Below are 22,080 nucleotides of genomic sequence, written 5' to 3'. Positions count from 1 at the left end.
TTGTTATTGTTATTGTTATTGTTGCTATTATTGTTATTGTTATTGTTATTGTTATTGTTTATAATTTGTACAATTAACCTCCCTATGGTTCGACCCTGGTCTTGCCGGGTTATTTATTACTTCGACACTCCTGTACTTGGGTGAAGACATCAATCTCTTCATAATGTCAATAGAACAGATTCAGACTTCTTTGTTGCTGCTATAATTTGGATTTGAAAATGGCCTTTTTAAATCTTGGACTCCATATGAAAGTTGTAGAACTATGTCTTACCTTTCCATCCATATAAAGTAGACCTAAATCCAAGATCTACAGCTTTAAATATGACTCAATTACCGAACAATATGCTGGTTTAGACTACACTAACATCTTTTTTTTTAGTTTGGCCATCTCTTTGTCCTTTTAATTTCAGTTCTTAAACTCATCAATCAATCCTTTCATTTATGTGATAGGCCTACATTTAAAATGAACATTTATCACAAATTAAATGTATCTTATATTATTAGATATCTTATTATAAAACATGCTTTAGTTAATGAGTTATTGATACTTCAAGTGCAAAATAATGGTATAAAACCTCGATAAAAATGCACTTTTAAGTACTAATCAGTTATCTTATTCGATTAATACTAATACTTGTAATGTCGTCAGGCATTCAGGATTATAACTTATGTTAATAACAAATCAAGTTCCTTTCATAGTTCAGGTGTCGGTTATACCATACAGTATGAGCTACGAAGGTGTCAAGCATTTGTTGTACCAAGTGTTATACAATATAAATCTAGATTAGTCATTTAACAAGCAAAGTATTAAAGAGTGAACAAGATAACAAATATCAAACATTAAAGTCCATGTTCAATTTACACTATACTTATTCTTACACCATTAGTATAACCTTTTCACCTTGACATAATAAACCTAACTAAACATAATGAGAGAAAGAAAAATAAATAAACAAAATAAGAATATAAATAAGATAAAAGTTAACTAAGTAAAGGAAAGATATTAATGAAAATAAAACTTAAGCATTACAAAAATACAAAGAGAGAAAACAAGAGCATGATCTTCATCTGGAGACCAAGATGCCTAAATGCATGGCAAATGCCTACTTTTATAGGCCAAAATTAGGAACTATTGATTTGATGGCTAATTGATGAATGGGTGGCCAACTCTTGACTTGGTGACAATCTTTATCTTCTATTGTCTGCCCAAAACGTCATTGATAATGTCAGAATTGGAACCACTTGAAAACATGAAAGTTATAGAAAATTATCTTAGCTTTCCAGAAAAAAACTAGAGGTCATTTAGACTTCTAAAACTTCAGATATGGGTCAAAAACTGAATAGTATTTAGGTTGCAAGATAGATTCAAACTTCTTCATTATTGCTATAATTTGGACTTGAAAATTATCTTTTTAAATCTTGGGCTCTCATAAACGTTATAGGCCTATGTCTTACCTTTGCATCCATATAAAGTAAACCTAAATCCGATATCTACAACTCTAGATATGGTCTAATTACCGAACAGTGTTCCGGTTTGGACTGCATCAACATCTCTTTTCTAAGTTTGGCCATCTCTTTGTCCTTTTAATTTCAGTTCTTAAACTCATCAATCAATCCTTTTATTTTTGTGATAGGCCTACATTTAAGATGAATATTTACCACAAATTAAAGGTATCTTATATTATTAGATATGTTATTATAAAACATGTTTAGTTAAGGAGTTATTGATACTTCAAGTTCAAAATGATGACATAAAACCTTGATAAAAAATGCACTTTTAAGTACTAATCAATGTACATCAAGAAGGTAAGTTATTACAAACTCTGAAAATGCATAAAAATGCATTAAGATGGACCATAGCTGACATAAAAAGATTTAGTCCTTTGATTTGTTCACACATAATTTATTTGAAGAAAAATGTTAAACCCTTTGGAGAAATGCAATGAAAACTCAATCCTAGTATGAAAGAAGTAGTGAAAAATAAAGTCATTAAGTTTCTAAATAATGAAATCATTTATTCTATTTCTCATAGCAAATGGGTAAGTCTTACCCAAGTTGTACCCAAGAAGTCTGGAGTCATTGTGATAACAAATGAGAACAATAAGTTAATTCCAACTAGGACTATTACGGGTTGGCGTATATGCATTGATTATAGAAAACTTAATTCAATACTAGAAAAGATCATTTTCCTTTACCTTTCATGGATCAAATCCTAGAAAGAGTAGCAAGTCATGAATTTTATTATTTCTTAGATGGTTATTCAGGTTACAGCCAAATTGAAATTGCATTGGAAGATCAAGAGAAGACTACTTTCATATGTTTATTTGGTACTTTTGTATACTGAAGGATGTCTTTTAGATTATGTAATGCACCAACCACGTTTCAAAGATGCATGCTTAGTATATTTAGTGATATGGTTGAATGTTTTCTTGAAATTTTTGTGGATGATTTTTCTGTTTTTGGCGATTTATTTGATGATTGTTTACTAACATAGAAAAGGTTTTGAGCAGGTGTGAAAAGAAGAATCTTGTACTGAATTGGGAAAAATATCACTTTATGGTAACAAATGGCATTGTACTTGGTCACATTGTTTTATCGAAAGGAATTGAAGTTGACAAATCTGAAATCGAGTTAATTGCTAATTTGCTAACACCAAAATCTATTAAAGATGTTAGATCATTTTTAGGACATGCTGGTTTTTATAAAAGGTTCATTAAAGATTTTAGGGTAATATCTAAGCTTTTAAGTAACCTTCTAACAAAGAATAATATTTTTGAATGGACTAAATATTGTGAATAACCCTTTGTTAAACTTAAAAATTTACTTACTTCTGCTCTTATTATTCAACCTCCTGATTGGTTTCTTACCTTTTGCAATAATATATAACGCTAGTGATTATGTCATAGGTGCTGTTTTGAGACAAAGAAAAGATAAGAAACCTTATGTGATTTATTATGTAAATAAAATTTTAAATAGTGCTCAAATGAATTACACCATCACTGAGAAAGAATTACTTGCAATAGTATTTGCATGTGAAAAATTCAGGTCTTATCTTGTTGGCTCACTTGATGTTTTTAGTGATCATGCAGCATTGAAATATCTTTTTTTAAAAAAAAATTGAGGTCATTTGGACTTCTAAAACTCAAGATATGGGCTGAACACTGAAAAGTGTTTAGGCAGTAGGACAGATTGGGACTTCTTTATTGTTGTCATAATTTAGACTTAAAAATAGCCTTTTTAAATCTTGGACTCCCATGAAAGTTGTAGGCTTATGTCTTAACTTTCTATCCATATAAAGTAGACCTAAATCCGAGATCTACAGCTCCAAATATGACCCAATTACTGAACAGTGTTCCAATTTGAACTGTACTGGCATCTCTTTTCTATGTTTGGCTATCTCTTTATCCTTTCAATTTCAGTATTAAACTCATCAATCAATCCTTTTATTTATGTGATAGACTTGCATTTAAGATGAACATTTACCACAAATTAAAGGTATCTTATATTATTAGATATGTTATTATAAAACATGCTTTAGTTAAGAAGTTATTAATATTTCAAGTGCAAAATGATAATATAAAATCTTGATAAAAATGCACTTTTAAGTACTAATCACTTTCTATTTGAGTTACATAAAATGGTAAGAGTATATGTGTTAGTAAGAGTAGATGTGCCTAGTGTTATTGTTTCTTTGTTGCAGGAATTTGAAGATGTGTTTCCTGAAGATATCCTTAGTGGATAACCACTCTTAAGAGGTACATTCGTGAAAATATAAGCCTATGTGTAGTGCCAATATTACTTGTGCTTAAAAAGGATGGATTATGAAGGATGCATGTTAATTTTTAAGCTATCAATAATATCACGGTAAAGTACAAACATCTCATTCCTAGGCTTTATGACATGCTAGATAATTTACTTGCATTCTTTGGTTCTTGAACGAACTGAATCTGACTTTTCAAATATTAACTAGCTTTATGGCATCATTCAACTTTATTCCAATAATGTCGTTGCTTTGGAACAGGTTTTCATTATGTCACACTTTTATCAAACCTTTTCTGGCTTTTCAGGATTAGATCTTAATATTGATTATGCATTGCGTGATCACGTGATCATAAGGTTTACATAATAAAAAAACAGCATTAAAATATTACATCAATGTAAAGAAATTTTAAAGCTATTTCTTGTGTTTTTTTAAACATAACAATATCTCATCTATTTTTTTTTGTTAGTACATTTTGCTAGTAAATTTTAGGCTTAACTTTAAACATGTCATTCTCTCTGTTTCGAATAAATTAGCAAGCCTACCATATATTATTGGAAATTTAAAGATGTTAAGTTTCTAACCTTATTGGAATCACATAAAAAATCTTCTTTTAATATGACCCAAAAAATAAACAAATATCCACATATGACAAATTTAAACCTTTTTAACCCAAGTCTCTTAACTTAACTGATTAAATTTCTCTTAGTAACACTTTGATTAAGGCCTTAGAATAAACCCAATAAACACTCCTAATGGATTCTTTAATGTTGTAGCCATGATCGCATCATTCCTTCTCTACTCAAAAGAATTTAACCTCGAATCATCACCTAGATCAAACAAACAAAGAAAGATAAAAAAAAACTTCGAATTATTCTATTCATCTTGTAGATCCACTTTGTAGGCATTGACTCCTTTAAGGAATCTAAGTGCAGCATCTCCTCTAAACATCAACTTTGATTTTCTATGTCCAAGAAAACTCTTTTTATGTATATACACCCAAACCCAATCTCTTGGTTCGAAGACAACCCTTTTTCATCTTTTATTTACTTGAAATGCATACTTCTCATTCTTTCTCTCAACATGTTGTTGTACCTTATTAAAAAATGTTTTTATCACTTGTTCTTTTATATTGCCATCATGTCTAACCATACTATTATTGATTACATCCTTTATCAATAGCAAACCACTATGGATGTCATTAGAAAATACATAGAAAAATATGGACAAGAAATTCGACCATTTATCAAAAGGCATTGCCAAACTTTGATCACCTTGAGATTTTAATCCAAGATAGAAAAAGATCTCTGAAAACTTCTGGAAAAAATTTCAACTTGATTTAATGGTTGGATTAAAAATTATACTTATTGGTGTAAAAGATAAATTAAGCTCAAATCCAAATTTGAAACACCACACAAGAAGGAAGAAGGAGGAGATTGTGTCGATGATTTTTTTTTTTGAAAACAACACTAGAAAGATGCAAGGAAATGAGTAAAATAAGATTTTGATGTTTTGATAGAGGATAAGTGGTTGTTTTCATCGATTTGGGTAGTGAGAGGCACCATAAAAGGTTTTCAGTAGGTGAGCAGCAACTATAAGAGGAAAGAGAAAGCTAGATTTTTGTACTAACTAAACACACAATTCTAAATATTGGTTTTGTTAGGTAACCATGATTTAAAGTCACGTCTTTGAATAAAGCATGATTGGTAATCACTTTTTTTGTTTAAAATGCGTTATTTTCCAAATATTTTTTTAGTCAGTGTCATTTTGCTAAAATTTTATTTAAACAATGTTATTGTGTAAAAAAGATCCATTTATTGACAAGTGAATCTACATGGCATGTTTAATGGGAACATACAACCATTTTTTTCGAAGGAAAATCCCTTTTTTCTTATTTGTCTTTATTGGTTTTTGTATGTTCGTATTTTGAGTGTTTGACTAGTTAGAATCACTACTAATTTCAATTTATATTTATTATACATTTGTATTTATTAAAAATAGAATTACAATAAAAAAAACTAAAGCTTGTGGTGTTTTTCACTATAACAAATAAAAAAAAGAAAACACTGTGGATCCTCTCAATTTCATTGTGGATTAGAGCAATAATTTTTTTACCATTTTAGTCCTCAAACATTTTTGTTCACAATTGAGTCCTTTTGAGACCACATTTATAACCAATTGCTTCTGATTTGTTAGTCAAGGACTAAATTAAAAGTTAGGGGACCAAGGTGAAAAAGATAATGAAAATAGATGATGGTTTCAAAACTAGCATGAAAAGTTCACTTTAGTCCCTATAATTTTGATAGCCAAGCTTTTCAGTACCTTAGTTTAGGAAAATTCAATTTTGGTCTATTACTTCATTTTCTTTATTTTTTTAGTTCCTAGTTTAAGATAGGAGAGAAAAACTCATCTAATTCTAGTAGTAGAGAAAAAAAATTAATTGACACTGGTATTGGCCATAAAAAAACCGTTATTAGTGTCAATTGGATGCATTCAATGAAAAGAGTTTATCGAGGGTGTTCTTTTACCTTGCCATGACTTGAGATGGTGGATTTAACCTCGAAAATATTTTTTAATTTGGATTAATTTTGGATTTTGAAACCATTTATTGGGTTATTTGATCAAAATTGGTTTTTTAATATATGTATTTCTAAATGTATTTTCAACACTTTATAGTTATAAATAATGATAAAAAAATCATTCTATATTATTTAACAAATTATTTTTTTCCCATACCCTTATCCTATTTGTTTTTTAATTTTTTTTATTTGATACAAAAAGAGTCTCATGTAAATTAAATGAAAAGTAATTTAATAAATAGAATATTATTAAATTAAGTGGGATGTATGACCTTAATTATGAGTTTGACATAGATTCACTTAGATATTTTTTTTTAAATTCTAAATTAAATATTTTATTTTTAATTTCTTTTTTTATAGGCCAAATGCATAGGTGGGTCTATGCGCCAAACTTGATTGTTAATTTTTTTATAAGTTTTTTTTACTTAATGTATTTTCAACTTATTTTTTTAAATCATCCTTTATTATTTAATTTCTATTTTTGATTTGATTTGATTTTTTTATTATTTAACTTTTAAAAAAATAGGTCTTTTTTTAGTCCCACACATTGTCCTATTTTTTCTTTTTAATTTTTTAATTTTATAAAATTATTAAATCTATTGAGATAAATGATCTAGATTTAATATTTAATAGGTTGATCCAAGTTTACTCGTTTTTTAATTAAATATTTTTATTTTTATTTTAGTTTTTAACCTTGGTTGCTTTGGAATTGAACATTATTATTTTGTTTTAATTTGTTTTTTATAGGGTTGTAATAGTCTTATAATTTGAATTAAGAATTTTAATAATTAACCTAAATTAACTCAGATTGATTGAATATATAATTGTTTTAATATTTAAAAAATAAAATTTTAATATATCAGTGTAAAAAAAAAAAGTTGTCTGATTTTTCCAAATCTTACATTTATGATTAACTTTTTTCTTCTTGAAAAACAGTATCACTTCGATTTTTTTTTTTTTTTTTGAGTTTGAAAAAAATTTCCTATGCCGCGGGAGAATGGACTAGTATTATTAGTATCTGATTGTATACGGGGAGAAATCCAAAATATCCCCATATTATACTACTGACTTCTTGTTCAAAAAATCACTTTTCGTAGAATTTGATGTAATAGATTCGCTAGATGGAGTCTTGAAACTGTATGTATATATGTTCACTATTTTCAAAACCAAAGAGAAGTTCGTATACATAAAGTTTTGCTCAGACAGTTCTAATAATAATTGCTCACCATTTTCATAATGCTGGTAGTGATAATGCTAGCATTGGTATGAACCCAATCTGTATGTCACGTAACGGCCATAACAGGGCCGAGAGTTTCCAGGCACCATATTTACTCCCATAATTTTTGTTGGAAGTATCTATTTCTGAACCGCGATCCATTTTCATTTCAGAAAGAGGCTGTATGTCAATCAACGAAACAGGTATCGCTGCGTTATCTTCCATTGCCATTTATGAGGTAAGGTAAAAGCAACACACACTACGAGAAGACTCCAAATAATAATATGTTCTTACACAGGGAGCAACAAGCTCGAAATAATGACAAGGTTGTGTTCAGTGTTCACAACAACGCGACTCAGGGTTATAAGCTACCATAATAGAGGATTTTTGAGGAGCAAGTGGGCAATGGTGATTGGCTAGGCGTAACATGCCAACCATCTCGTTTTGCAAACTGGTCAAGAGGCCACGCCTAGCACGATCAGTGATAATGTGCAGCATAATCTAGACAAAACCCAGACTCTGCCAATTAAAATAGGGATTTACACTTCCTAAACTTGAAGTTATATATTATCGAAGTCTATAGTTAAGTACCTAATCAATAAACCCAGGTAAGAGATCATACGCACACACCATAAAACACAAATTTCTATGGAAGACTGATAAATAACATTTATACATGCTTCCAAAATGTTATCTTTCCAAAGATATATAACCCAGCGAAAAAATGTAAATTAATATTGTTGGCACTTCATATGCATACATGCCAGTCTAAGAATTGCAGAAGGTATAGAAATATTCGGGCCAGGCCGTGCTTTGGTAATATCACTCTGAATAGGATTCCTTGCTTTACCAAGTTGATATTGCAGTAGTTTTTACCGAGTTGATATTGCGGTAGGCTGCTGGTAGAGTTGAGAGGATGAGGGAGAGCTTCAACCAAGATTAAGTAGATGTTTTGATGCAAACCTCGTGATCACATGGTCACGCAACCCATATGCAAAGACGCTAATTTCTGGAAAGCCAAGTAAATCAGGTTTGATAGGAGTATAACACAAAGATAACTTGTACCTAGGCACCAGCACTATTGAAAACGAAAACCCCCCACCCAACGAATATTGATTCGCGAACGAGAAGTATAAGAATGACACCACGAAGACAGTTGTTCTTTGATAAGTCGTTTTCAGTTCTTTAGAGAACCAAGGAAGGGAGATTATCCCACCAACACACAATAAGTGCAGCAAAGAAGTTTTATTAATCTGAAAATTACGTAACCTTTACATGTTTGGGTTATGCCTTTATTTATACTGAATTTGAACTTAAAGAAACCCTAATGGACCTCCTTTAGGTGGACTTATATGAAGCCCACTTATAATTGACCCAAATAAGTAATAATCACCCAAAAACTAAGAAGAAAATTCTAAAAATACTAAAAATCCGAAAATACCATCCTAAATAAGCTAGAATCAAATTTATCACCCTTAAGAAGTCCTAAACAAAATTGGAAAAATCTGATTTGGAAAATTTGTGTTGCTACCCCCTTTGATGTCCTTGATTAGCTTGGAATTCCTTGTTTAACTTGGACAAATAAGAAAACAAATTTCTTCCTTTGTTGCTGATTTAATTACTTTCCTTCCTAAGTGAGGAAAAGCATTAAATAGTCCTCCCCTCTTTAGGAATAAGATTTGGCCAACTTCCTTACTTAGTTAGGAGAATAAATTGTTGACTCTTTATCCTTGTAGTATTAGAAAAAGACAAGCCTAACAAGGCTGGTATTGGGCCGGACACATCAACCCCTTGTTCCATATGAATTCGGCTCTTCTTGGACCTGAACTAAATGAATTAAAGGCTGTCTTTCATGCTCCTTAAATGTCTCAAGCCCCTCTAGGTCCATTTTGTTCCATATGTTCTGAACAAGCCCATTCAACATGCTTCTTAGCCCTAGCTCTTGTGATTGGCCCAATTGGCACCTCCAATGGGTTGTTGGCATGATTACGCTTGGTGTTAGGCTGATCCGCATCACATTTGTTTATGCTACCGTAACAGTTTTTAAAGCAAATCATAAAATGTTAAATGTTTGGTAATGATAAAATACAATTCACTATTTCCAAGAAACCCATTTAAATTTTGTTAAAATATGGAGAGCAGCTAAGGACTTTCCGTAAATCTGCGAACACAGCGGAGGGTTTCACTCTCCATTGTTAAAAATTAAATGTATTGAAACATATTTAATTTAGTTAAAAAAATTTAATTTTAATTTTAATTTTTAATTATTTTTTATTTGAAAAATTAGAAAAAATCATTTGATAACATAGTATTTAAAAAATTTAATCGCAATTTTAATTTTATTCCTAATGATATTTTATATAATATAAATGCACGCTTAATAAACTAAGAAAACTGTAGTTCTTGTTGGATAGATTTTGTACCTGATAAAATTGTAAATAATTTAATAAAATAATAAAAAATATTTGATATAAATATTATTTATTTCATGATATAATAACAGTAATTAAATTTACAATATTTAAATTAAAAACTATCAATATTAATATATATATATATATTAATTATTTTATAATCTCAATTTAAAAAGTATTCGTTTAACCAGACATATTAAATTACTTTTTGTTAAATCTCAATTTTAATTATAACTTTAACCAAATATATATAAATATAAAACCAAATTCAACTAAAAATAATTTAAAAAAAAATTATAATAAAAAAATTATCATTATACTAAACAAACTCTAAAAGATACGCTACCATAACATAGGCAGGAGACATCTTTAATAACCAAGAACAGGATATCTGCATTAGCAGGAGGAGAGCGACGAAATGTGCACTTTTCAAGCAGCTTTCCTCAATGAAGTCATCCATGTGACCGCTGCACGCTTCAAAGAAAGCAAAGAAGGATCCTTGCTACCACCTCAAGGCGACCAAAGAGAGGACAGGGCTCTGTTGAAAATTTGACAAAGAATGTCTAAAAATTACTCAATTATTAAGAAAAAAACTGATTAAAAACTAAATTTTACACTTAGCTTCGCATATAATTATATTTTTATTTCTATCTATTTTTTAATTTATTTTATAAATAAAAATTCATCTCACAAATTTAGCAAATTTAATGAAGCATATTTTTTAACACCACAACTTGACCACACACTTAGTAAAACACTGTTGTAGCACCAAACCAGTTGGGATATGCCTGTACAAGTATCTGATACCTCCCATCTAGTTTTTCAATGGGACGTGACATGCATTCAGGCAGGTAGAGGGAAGGAAAGGATAACTTACGGGTCAAAGGAGAAAGAATCAAGAAACACGAATTAAAATTGCCGAAAAGAACAACAATGGAGAGTCAAATATTCTGAAGTAATAGCTTAATCAATTGTTTTAACTACAGGAAATTCCCTTGCATAAAATAAAAAACCAAGCACGGAACCAAATACTACGACAGACACTACAGTACTTCTGCAAACTTTACTCCGACACAGGAGAATGCGAAAACAAACGTGCAAAAATTTAACACGATCGATTATTCCGCACACAATGGGATTCGCCCCAATCTAAAATGCACAGAACCAAGCCTGCCGGGTAAGTCAAATCCAAGCTAAATAGAGAACCCAAACCTACAACGAGGATAATAATTTGAACTTCCAAACTCAAAAGTCTTTTAACTTGGTGAACCAAAATTGCTTCAAAGAAGATCAGCAACATTTGATGGCAGCTCCTCAACAGTTACATTATAGAATCTCTGGATGTCAGAAAGCATTCTTTCATCATCCTTGGTAACAAAATTTATAGCAACACCCTTCCTTCCAAAACGTCCACTACGACCAATACGATGGAGGTAGTTCTCTGGCTGTGTTGGCAAATCATAATTGATCACAAGTGAGACTTGCTGGACATCAATACCACGGGCTAACAGATCTGTAGTGATCAGCACACGAGAGGAACCAGAGCGAAATTCCCGCATAATAATGTCCCTTGTGTTTTGGTCCATATCTCCATGAGTGGCAGAGACTGTGTGATCGCGACTGCGCATCTTGTCTGTAAGCCAATCTACCTTGCGCCTAGTGTTCACAAAGATAACACTTTGTGTTATTGCCAAGGTCTCATATAGATCACAAAGCGTCTCAAGCTTCCATTCCTCCTTGTCAACATTAACATAGAATTGCTTGATACCCTCAAGCGTAAGCTCATCACGCTTCACTAAAATCCTCACAGGTTTATTCATGAACTTCCTTGTAATTTCTAGTGCCTCAGGTGGCATAGTAGCGGAGAAAACCCCAACCTGAATCTTTGGGGGCAGCAACTGGAAAATATCATATATCTGTAATAAAAAAAAAGGTCCAATCATTAGAGCAAAAAAATTCCAAGAGATGAACCTGTGCACCTTCAAAATGATGGCATCATGTAAACAGTAACAGAAAGTTTTAAGAAAGGATGCAGGTGCAAATTAAAGGTTGGAACCTGGTCCTTGAAACCTCGTGAGAGCATTTCATCTGCTTCATCCAATACAAACATCTTGATATAGTCAGGCCGAAGTGATTGTCTCCGCAACATGTCGAACACACGACCAGGGGTACCAACTACTACATGAACCCCAGCTGAGAGAATGCGCTGGTCCTCACGAACACTTGTTCCACCAACACAAGCATGAACCTTGACACCAAGATAATCACCTAGTGCTCTCATAACCTTTTCAATCTGTTGTGCTAGTTCTCGAGTAGGTGCAAGAACCAGTGCTTGGCATTCAACTACATCATAATCAAGCTGCTGCAAAATTCCAGAGCAAAAGGTAGCAGTTTTTCCAGTTCCTGATTGTGCTTGCTGGATTACATCAAGTCCCTTGCAGAATGGGACAATCCCCCTTTGTTGAATTGCAGATGGCTTCTCAAAACCTTCAAACAAATTTGGATCACACCATGAGATTTTAAATTTGTCAAGCACAGACATGATTCCTGCTATAAAAATTATTTTTGAGGACAAGAAAGTAGCTTCAAAATAAATGTTATTCATGATATAAAATTTCAGAAAAATAACAACAAATTATAGCCAACACTTGATAGATGGGAGTATGAGGAACTATAAACTCAATTAAACCAAACATCTGGATTCTGAATGTGTTCCATGAATCAATGAAAACAATTTGAATTGATCTTATCATGCACAGGATAGTTTCACAGCTTGCTTCTGATACTCAGGCAATCAGAAAATTTTCCAAATTGTAATTTTACATGAAAGGATTGCAGTTTTAATGCAACTTACCATATGCATAAATACCCCTTAGAAGGTTCTCCTTCAAACCCATAGCATCAAAAGTGTCATACACCTCATCGTATGAAGTAAAGAAATCTTGCGCATCAGTTGTGAGCCTGCACACATCAAGTTAAAAAAATTAATTATCTCAGATGTCGAAAACACCAGGAGATTAAGGATAAGCAGAAGCTAATAAATTGCATACGCTATTCAGTAAGCATATCATTAAAAAAAAAAAAGAACACAAAAACTTACAACTCATTCATCTTAGAATCGAATTGACGAGCATCGAATTGGGATCCTTCAGGTGCCAAGCCAGCCATAACTGCAAAAAGTAAACGACATATTACTCTCCATAACCCAATAACATAATCATCAAAGAGACTAAAACCCCATTAATTATTCACCCAAAAAACCACATATTCCGTGCCCATCTTTCCCGTATTAAGAAAAAGAAAAAGCAAAAAAGCAAAGGTCAATACTTTTTCGCACTAAATCCACACCCCTATCAAACCGGAAAACATACACACTAATATAAATAAAACCATATCAAATTCTCCAATAAACCCAATAAAAACGTCTCTATATACTTACAAAAACATATACATAATCATCAATCCATATCCCTTAAGCCCCCACAAAATCGTAATATAATTCCGATAAACAGCAATTGTTCATTCAATCAAAAACAGATTTTGTACATTAATCCATCATTAATTATCGGATAATTAAAAAAAACAAGGTATTAAAAGAAGAAAAAAAGAAAAGAAACCAACGGATCTGATTACAGAAAGAAAAGAACAAGCACAAAAAGAGCACGAAACGTTACGGGGAAAAAAACAAATGAGATTGTTAGCTGATAAAGAAAAAATAATGAAAAGAATGAATACCTGAAAATAACGACGTTTGATTAGAGAGAAAAGAGATAGATTGACTTAGGGTTAGGGTTTCTTATCCCTACACTCCTCGGATCTTTTGTTGTTTGTGCTGGAGGAGTTTAAGGAACACTCTGTTTAGATAGATAGATAGAGCACTAAGTGGGAGCGAGAGAGATGGGCTTGCTTAACCATGTACCAATTTGAAGGTGCTTTTATTTTGACTTCCCTTATCCTCGCCCTTTTCCTTTATTTTTCCTCTCTTTTTTTCAAAGGCGGTGGACCTTGATGGGCCTGCTCGTGAGGGAAGGGCCCAGTGCAGTTTCAATTCCTAATTCCCATGGGATAATTGCACTGTTAAAACACCAATTTCACATTAGGCAAAGGGATAATTGCACCGTCAACACATCAATTTCGCTCTTCTTTTTTTTTTTTTCCAGTAGAGTATATAAGTTCTTAATCATTTAAGTACATTAATTATTTTTTTTTAATTTTAATCAACTACTTCTATCCAAATTTCATTAATTGATCCATTTTCAAAAAAAAATTGAAATTTCGTTAGTACTGCAGCTTTTAGTTTTTCTCCATTGAATAAATAAACTTTAATTATTTTTTCTCATTTTATGGTATATTAACCTTTTCAATTCTGCCAATCCAGTAATTCTATAAACAATTCAATAGTTTTTTTATATTTATATTGCAATCACATGATATTTGTTTATCTTGTTAAAATAATAAATATTTTAATTGTAGTAATAATAAAGTTGAGACAATTTCTTATAACTTTCATACGGTGATCTGGTTCAAATTCTAACGTTATCAATGATTTTAATTTTGATACAGATCTTTTGTCAAGAGTAACAACATATTTGACATCCGACAACACACTAATTGGTGATTACTTTCCTAACAAATCCTTATTTTCTCTTAGTTCAATACCTTGTTTTGCTAAAAATATCAATTTTATTACTTCAGGAGATTTGTCAACTCATTGCAGTACTTAAGAAAAAGGAAAGTTTTAGAACGAAGTGAAGACCTTTTATTGGGATGACCCTAACTTATTCAAATGTTGTCTTGATCAAATATTTTGAAGATACATTCTTGACAATAAGATAAGTAGTGCCATTAAATTTTTTCATTCTTAGGCATATGAGTCATTTCTCATCAAAAAAGACAATTGCAAAAATCATACAATGTGGATTTTATTGGCCCACCATGTTCAGGGATATGCATGCATTCTGCAAAACTTGTGAAAATTGTCAAAAAATTGATACTGGTCAAAAAGTTTTGCTTTATAATTCTCGACTCTATTTATTCCCTAGAGAGCTAAGATTAACATGGAGCGATCTATTTATTGATAAACATGTGTATCCTTATAGAGCCTTTGATATTGAGAATCCAAAGAATGACAATGTTTTTAAGGTAAAAATGGACATCGTTTGAAAGCATACTTTGATAATTTTCCACGTGAAAATGAATCCATTGGTTTGAATGATCTTGTAGATAAAAATCGATTATTTTGTTTTTCTCACATTGTTTTTGTATTATTTTTTTTTGTGTGTGACTATTGGTTTGCTAGTCTTTCTCACCCTGGTTAAATGGTGGATACCACTCTTGAAAAAATAAAAAAGTATTTTCCTGCTCTACTTTAGAATGCGATTATAAAAATTTATTGTGCTAAATGTGCAAGATTGATATTATTAATGAATCATGAAATTCTTGAAGATATTCGCTAGCTGATTGAAGCAAAGGTCCGATTATCATGTTAGTCCTCTAATTCCTTTATTTCACACATGCTTGGAACAAGTAAAAATATTTTTGCAAAGAAACATCGTGCAAAATGACTAAAAGTCTGTTATAAATGTGCCAGATGGACTTATAATGCAATATGTCATTTTTTAGGAATGATATTTGTACACCATAAAGATAAAATACAATTCATTAAGGATGGCTTGAGTAAGGGGTCTTTAGATAATTTTCTATGACTCTTGAGACGCATCCTAATAGAGATGTGCATCGTGCAATTCATGACTTATAACTACAGTTCCATAAAAAACATAATCAACTTAGTCTTGGGAATTTGACTAAAAAATACCCAGTTTGTCGGTTTTCAAGAGAACTGAATGAGAAGCATATCCCCTACCCATAGAGAGCATTTAAGCCATTTTTAGATGAAAAACTAAGAGAAGGTGTAAGCCATAATCATAACTACCTGTATATATACACACATGCTTTTTCAAAAAAATAAAATAAATAATAAATAAAAATAAAATAAATAAAGAGAGAGAGAGTATGAGACTCTAGCTGGCCTATATATAGGTGATATAATTGCATTTTCAAGTTCTCATCTATAAAATCTTCTCTTCCTTCCCTTTATTTCTAATCAACCCATACATTCAATAGATATAAAAGTGCGTAGAAATAACATGTTCCTCTAGTCATCACATAAGAAAGATTTGTGTTTTCGGTGGATCCAGTTCTCAAAACGAAATAGACTTTTTAGAATCAACAAATCATCCTAGTCAGGTACTAGCTGAGACAAAGATTTATTTAGTGTATTGGGGAGGTAGTCTTGGGTTAATGGAGGGAGTGTCAGTAGCTGTATTTTTAGGAGGTAGTCAAGTTATGAGGGTTGTCCTTTAAGCTTTAGCACAAGGGTACATCATTGGAAAACAATTGAAGAGGAACTATAGGTCTCCACAATATCTGATTGAATGAATGCAATGTTTAAACACGCTGATGTCTTCATTGCCTTACCATGTAGTCTGGTCACATTGGAAGAGATATTTCATATTACCTCTTGGGTCCAACTGCACATTCACCATTAATTCATAGGTTTGTTAAATGTTAATGGTTTTTATGATAAATTGTTGTCTTTTCTTGATCATGCTGAGGACAATATCTCGTTTGCAAAAATTGTTATTACTATAATGGTAGAGTAAAAGAATTCTTTTGTTAAAGTGACTGTTGAAATGCATCTTAGTAAATATTCTTAATAAGGTCTATCAGAATACTTCTTGAAACATTCAGGTTTACAAACTCCCACATTGTTATCACTTAATTCTACTCATATACTCATTTAATAAGTATTCTTAAACCTTCATTTTCATACACACACACACACACACACACACACACTTTAACATATGATTGTGGGTTGCATAGAGGATTATTATTTTTTTTTTATGTTCTTTTGTTAAAGGTAACAACTAAAGGAAAGGGATATTATATAAATTATATAAAAAAATGATAATAAAAATACAGATAAGTTTGGTTTTGTAGCCTCCCTAACCTAAGCAATTAAGTTCGAAGAGGGTGTTTTAACACCTAATACCCTAAAGTTAAGTGACTTGGGAGCTATTGGCCCAACGGTTGTTACATAGGTTGAGGAGAAAAGCTTAAGGGAATCAAACATTGCACTATCTATGTATCCATATCTGCAACCCAAGTTTGGGAGTGTCTCAACACCTAATATCCTAAAAACAACTGGTTTGGGAGTTATTAGCCGAAAGCTCGTTACATGTGTTAAAGATGCATTGTCTTTTTAAGTTATATGTATATTAATAAAGAAAAAAAAGAGAAGAAACAGATAATAATTCCAATCCAAGAAAGTTAACCTTCAACATTACAACAAAAATTTTGTTTTCTTCCAAGTAAAGTCCCATAACTATGTATTGATATATTGAGCACAAATGGAAGGTTTATTAATATCTTGTTAAGAGGTATTGAGTAAATATAAAAATTTAATGAGAGTTTGTTTAACTGGATAGATTAATGGAAGTTGAATGATGAATACCTTGCTTTGTGGAATTTGCAAATTGTTTTTCTATTTTAACGCTTTGATTACTAGGGACTAGTAATGAGTTGGTTGGGGGGTGTGATTAAAATACTTAAAAGTGTATTTTATCAAGGTTTATATCATCATTTTACACTTGAAGTATCAATAACTCGTTAACAAAAGCATGTTTTATAATAACAAGTTTGATACCATAAGGTACCTTTAATTTATGGTAAATGTTCATCCTAAATGCAAGCTTATCATATAAATAAAAGGATTGATTGATGAGTTGGAGCTGTAGATCTCGGATTTAAGTCTACTTTATATGGATGGAAAGGTGATTAGTACTTAAAAATGCATTTTTATCAAGATTTTACATCATCATTTTGCACTTGAAGTATCAATAACTCCTTAACTAAAGCATGTTTTATAATAATAAGTCTGATTATATAAGATACCTTTAATTTATAGTAAATGTTCATCTTAAATACCTATCACATAAATGAAAGGATTGATTGATGAGTTTAAGTACTAAAATTGAAAGGACAAAGAGATGCTGGTGCAGTCCAAACTAGAACACTGTTTGATAATTGGATCATACCTGAAGCTGTAGATATCGGATTTAGGTCTACTTTATATTAATGGAAAGGTAAGACATAGGCCTATAAATTTCATAGAGGTTTGGTTCAAATAAAGCCGTTTTCAAATCCAACATGAAGTAACAATAAAGAACTCCAAATTTATCCTACAGCCCAGATATTGTTTAGTGTTCAGTTCATATTTTGAGCTCTAAAAGTCCAAATGACCTCAATATTTTTTTTTGGAAAGCTGAGATAATTTCCTACAATTTCATATAGAGTTTGGTTCAAATGCTGACAGTATCAATAATGTTTTAGTCAGATAAGAGAAGATAAGGATTGTCACCAAAATAAGAGTTGGCCACCCACTCATCAATTAGTCATCAAATCAATGGTTCCCAATTTTAGCCTATAAAAGGAGGCATTTACCATGCATTTAGGTATCTTAGTTTCTAGATGAAGATCATGCTCTTTCTTTCACTCTTTGTATTTTTATAATGCTTAAGTTTTGCTTTCATTAATATCTTGTTTATGTTTGTCATTTCATTTCCTTTACTTTGTTAACTTTTATTTTATTTATATTTTTATCTTGTTTATTTATATTTCTCTCTTTCATTATATTTAGCTAAGTTTATTACATAAAGGTGAAAAGGTTACACTAATAGTGTAAGAATAAGTATAGTATAAACTCAACATGGACCTTATTAATGCTTGATACTAACATGTTTTCTATTTGTTATTTTGTTCACTCTTTAATACTTCGCTTGTTAAATGACTAATCTAGATTTATGTTGTATAACACTCGGTACAACAAATACTTGGCACTTTTATAACCCAACTGTATGGTATAACCTACACCTATGCTATGAAAGGAACTTAATTTGTTGTTAACATAAGTTATAATCATGAATACCTGAAAACATTTACAAGTATTAGCATTATTCGAATAAAAATAACTAATGTAATCATGTTAACAATTTATAATTTGATTGAAACCTCCTTTGTGTGTGGTTTCCATTTGAGTAATAAGAGTTTATACTATACTTGCTTGAAAGACCATTACTAGATCCTCTAATCTTGATATTTGTTATTATTATTGTTTAATCCTTACATTGATCTTCCATCTCAAAGTTCTCATCATCTTCTTCTTCTACTAGTATTATTATTATTGTTATTGTTATTGTTATTGTTATTGTTATTATTACTATTACTATTACTATTACTATTACTATTACTATTACTATTACTATTACTATTACTATTACTATTACTATTACTATTACTATTACTATTATTATTATTCTTGTTGCTGTTATTATTATATTGCTATTATTTATAATTTATACAATTAACCTCACTATGGTTCAATTCTAGTTTTGCCGGGTTATTTATTACTTCGACACTTCTGCACTTGGGAGAAGATATCAATCTTTTGGTTGTGTCAAGTTTTTATCACTATTGCTAGGGAGGTAACTTCTTCTACAAATTATAGTATTTTTTTTTCTCTTTTCACTTTTCTTGTAAGTAACTTTGTTTATTTTGTTTTGTTTCTTCTTCTTTTGTTTTCTTCTTCCTTTTACTCTATTTCTACACGTGCATGACAATGCAATATAACTTTGTTTCTTCTTCTTTTGTTTTCTTCTTCCTTTTACTCTATTTCTACACGTGCATGACAATGCAGTCACGCCCATTAAGTGGTAGACTTTGTAGGTATCCTTATCATTTTCAAAAAAATATGGCCGAAGAAGACAACAAGTTGCTTCATAATGAGAATAATCATGTTAGAACACTTAAAGACCACATGAATCTCACAAGAAGAGGTGCACCATCATGTATAATTTTCCCCTCTTGATGTATCTCATTTTAATTTTAAGTCAGGCATTATTCAACTTTTACCTTCTTTTTATGTCTTAGATTTAGAAAATCCATGCTTGCATTTAAGAGAATTTTAGGAGGTCTACAACACGTATAATGACTCAAATTGCAGCATGAACACCATGGCTAAAGAGATTTTTCCTTTTTCATTAAAAGATAAAGCTAAACCATGGCTACAAAATATGAGACCAAGATCCATTCGTGCTTGGGATGAAATGCAACAACATTTTTTAAAGAAGTTTTTCCCTTCTCATAGAACAAACTCTTTTAAAAGACAAATCACCACTTTTACTCAAAAACCAGGAGAAATATTTTACCAATGTTGGGATAGATATCGAGACTTGTTTAATACTTGCCCTCATCATGGTTTTGAAATATGGAGATTGGTTTCATATTTTTATGAAGGGTTAACACCTAGACATAAGCAAATGGTTGAATTAATATGCAATGGAACTTTTAAAGATGCATATCTTGATGAAGCAATGGAGTGCTTAGATTTGTTAGCTGAAAATGCTCAAAATTAGGACACCACAGGTACTTACGAGGCATCAGGTAAAACTCAATCTCATACATCTAGTAGAGGTATGTACTACCTTAGGGAAGATCATGATGACCTCCAAGCTAAGTTTGCATCTTTAGCTAGAAAAGTCGAGGCACTAGAATAAAAAAAGAGTGGTTAATTAAAATATGTTCAAAACATTGTGTGTCAAATCTATGAAACAAATAAACACTCAACCAATGACTATCCAACTTTGCCTTCTCTTAAAGAATGTCTCCATGAACAAGGTCATGCTTTAAACAATTTTCAAGGCCCAATAATAACCCATACTCGCAAATATACAATCTTAGTTGGAGAAATCACTCAAATTTCTATTAGAAGAGTGATAATAATAATGCACAAACTTCATAATCACTGTTTCAAGCACATTATAATTTCTAAAATTCTCATGGATATGCACTTCCTTATGTCCACCTTCTAGAAAAAATCTTGAGTAAACATTGCATGTATTCATTAAAAGCAAGAGACAATTAATACTCAACTTACTCAAAGCATGACAGATTTTAAAGATACTATTGCAAAATTAACTCATACTCTTAGTTTCCAAGAGAAAGGTAAGTTTCCATCTCAACCGCAATAAAATCCCAAGAAGCAATACAATACAAATGCAAGTAGTTTTGGAAGCCAATATATGGATGAAATCAAATCAGTTACTACTCTTTGCAGTCGTAAGGTTATCAAAAAAACCCACTTTTAAACCTTATGAGAAAGATAATGAGTCAATCGCTGAGAGTAAGGAAGGGGTTGAATCTGAATATTGCAAAGAAAAGACTGATTCCCTGCCAGCACTTCCATTTTCTTATGTCATGACCAAACAAAGAAAAGTTAATCACAACTCTGAAATTTCTGAAACTTTCAAACAGGTAAGAATCCATATATCTTTGCTAGATGCTATTAAACATGTTCCTTCTTATGCTAAATTTTTGAAAGATTTGTGCACTGTGAAGAGAAAACTGAATGTGAAAAAAAAAACCTTTTTAGCCAAACAAGTAAGTGTCATTTCCTCATAACAATAATGCTTTAAAACATAAAGACCCTGGTTTTCCTATAATTTCTTGCTTTATTGGAGAACATAAAATTAAAATAGTCTTATTTAATCTTGGAAAGCAAGAGAGAAAGTAAGAGCATAATCTTAATCTGGAAACCAAGATGCCTAAATGCATGGAAAATGCCTCTTTTTATAGGCCAAAATTGAAAACTATTGATTTGATGACTAATTGATGAGTGAGTGACCAGCTCTTAACTTGGTGACAATCCTTATCTTCTCTTGTCTACCCAAAACGTCATTGATAACATAAAAAATAGAACCACTTGAAAACATGAAAGTTGTAGGAAATTATCTAAGCTTTCTTGTGTAAAACATTAAGGTTATTTGGACTTCTAGAACTCCAGATATGGGCCAAATACTGAACAGTGTTCCAGTTGGGACTGCACCGGCATCTCTTTTCTAAGTTTGGCCATCTCTTTGTCCTTTCAATTTTAGTTCTTAGAATTTTAGTTCTTAAATTCATCAATCAATCCTTTTATTTATGTGATAGACCTGCATTTAAAATAAACATTTACCACAAATTAAAGATATCTTATATTATTAGATATGTTAT

At 31.1% G+C, this 22,080-nt stretch overlaps 1 protein-coding gene across 1 annotated transcript; it reads right to left on the bottom strand.

Moving 5' to 3' along the window:
* Positions 1–10,893: 10,893 nt before the first annotated feature.
* LOC105135114 (eukaryotic initiation factor 4A-15) lies at positions 10,894–13,899 on the bottom strand. The gene is made up of 5 exons (XM_011039828.1): positions 13,705–13,899; positions 13,070–13,139; positions 12,824–12,930; positions 12,026–12,456; positions 10,894–11,885 (listed from the first exon to the last, which is right to left on the bottom strand). Exons 2-5 carry the CDS (start codon positions 13,135–13,137, stop codon positions 11,250–11,252), a joined length of 1,242 nt encoding a protein of 413 aa, XP_011038130.1. The 5' UTR covers positions 13,138–13,139; positions 13,705–13,899; the 3' UTR covers positions 10,894–11,249.
* Positions 13,900–22,080: the final 8,181 nt, after the last annotated feature.

The sequence above is a fragment of the Populus euphratica genome, unplaced genomic scaffold (genome assembly GCF_000495115.2).
Source record: "Populus euphratica unplaced genomic scaffold, PopEup_1.0 scaffold55.1, whole genome shotgun sequence".
NCBI classification, from domain to species: Eukaryota; Viridiplantae; Streptophyta; class Magnoliopsida; order Malpighiales; family Salicaceae; genus Populus; species Populus euphratica.
The sequence above is the reverse complement of the archived record's forward strand: the minus strand, read 5'-3'. Positions and strand labels throughout refer to the sequence as shown.

Bases quoted from the DNA above. Each gene is read 5' to 3' on its own strand.
- LOC105135114 (XM_011039828.1), bottom strand. From the start codon at position 13,137: ATGGCTGGCTTGGCACCTGAAGGATCCCAATTCGATGCTCGTCAATTC. The intron at 12,457-12,823 runs GTAAGTTGCATT...ATTTGTTTGAAG, and splicing joins AAGGGGTATTTATGCATATG to GTTTTGAGAAGCCATCTGCA. The intron at 11,886-12,025 runs GTTCCAACCTTT...TTTTTATTACAG, and splicing joins CACGAGGTTTCAAGGACCAG to ATATATGATATTTTCCAGTT.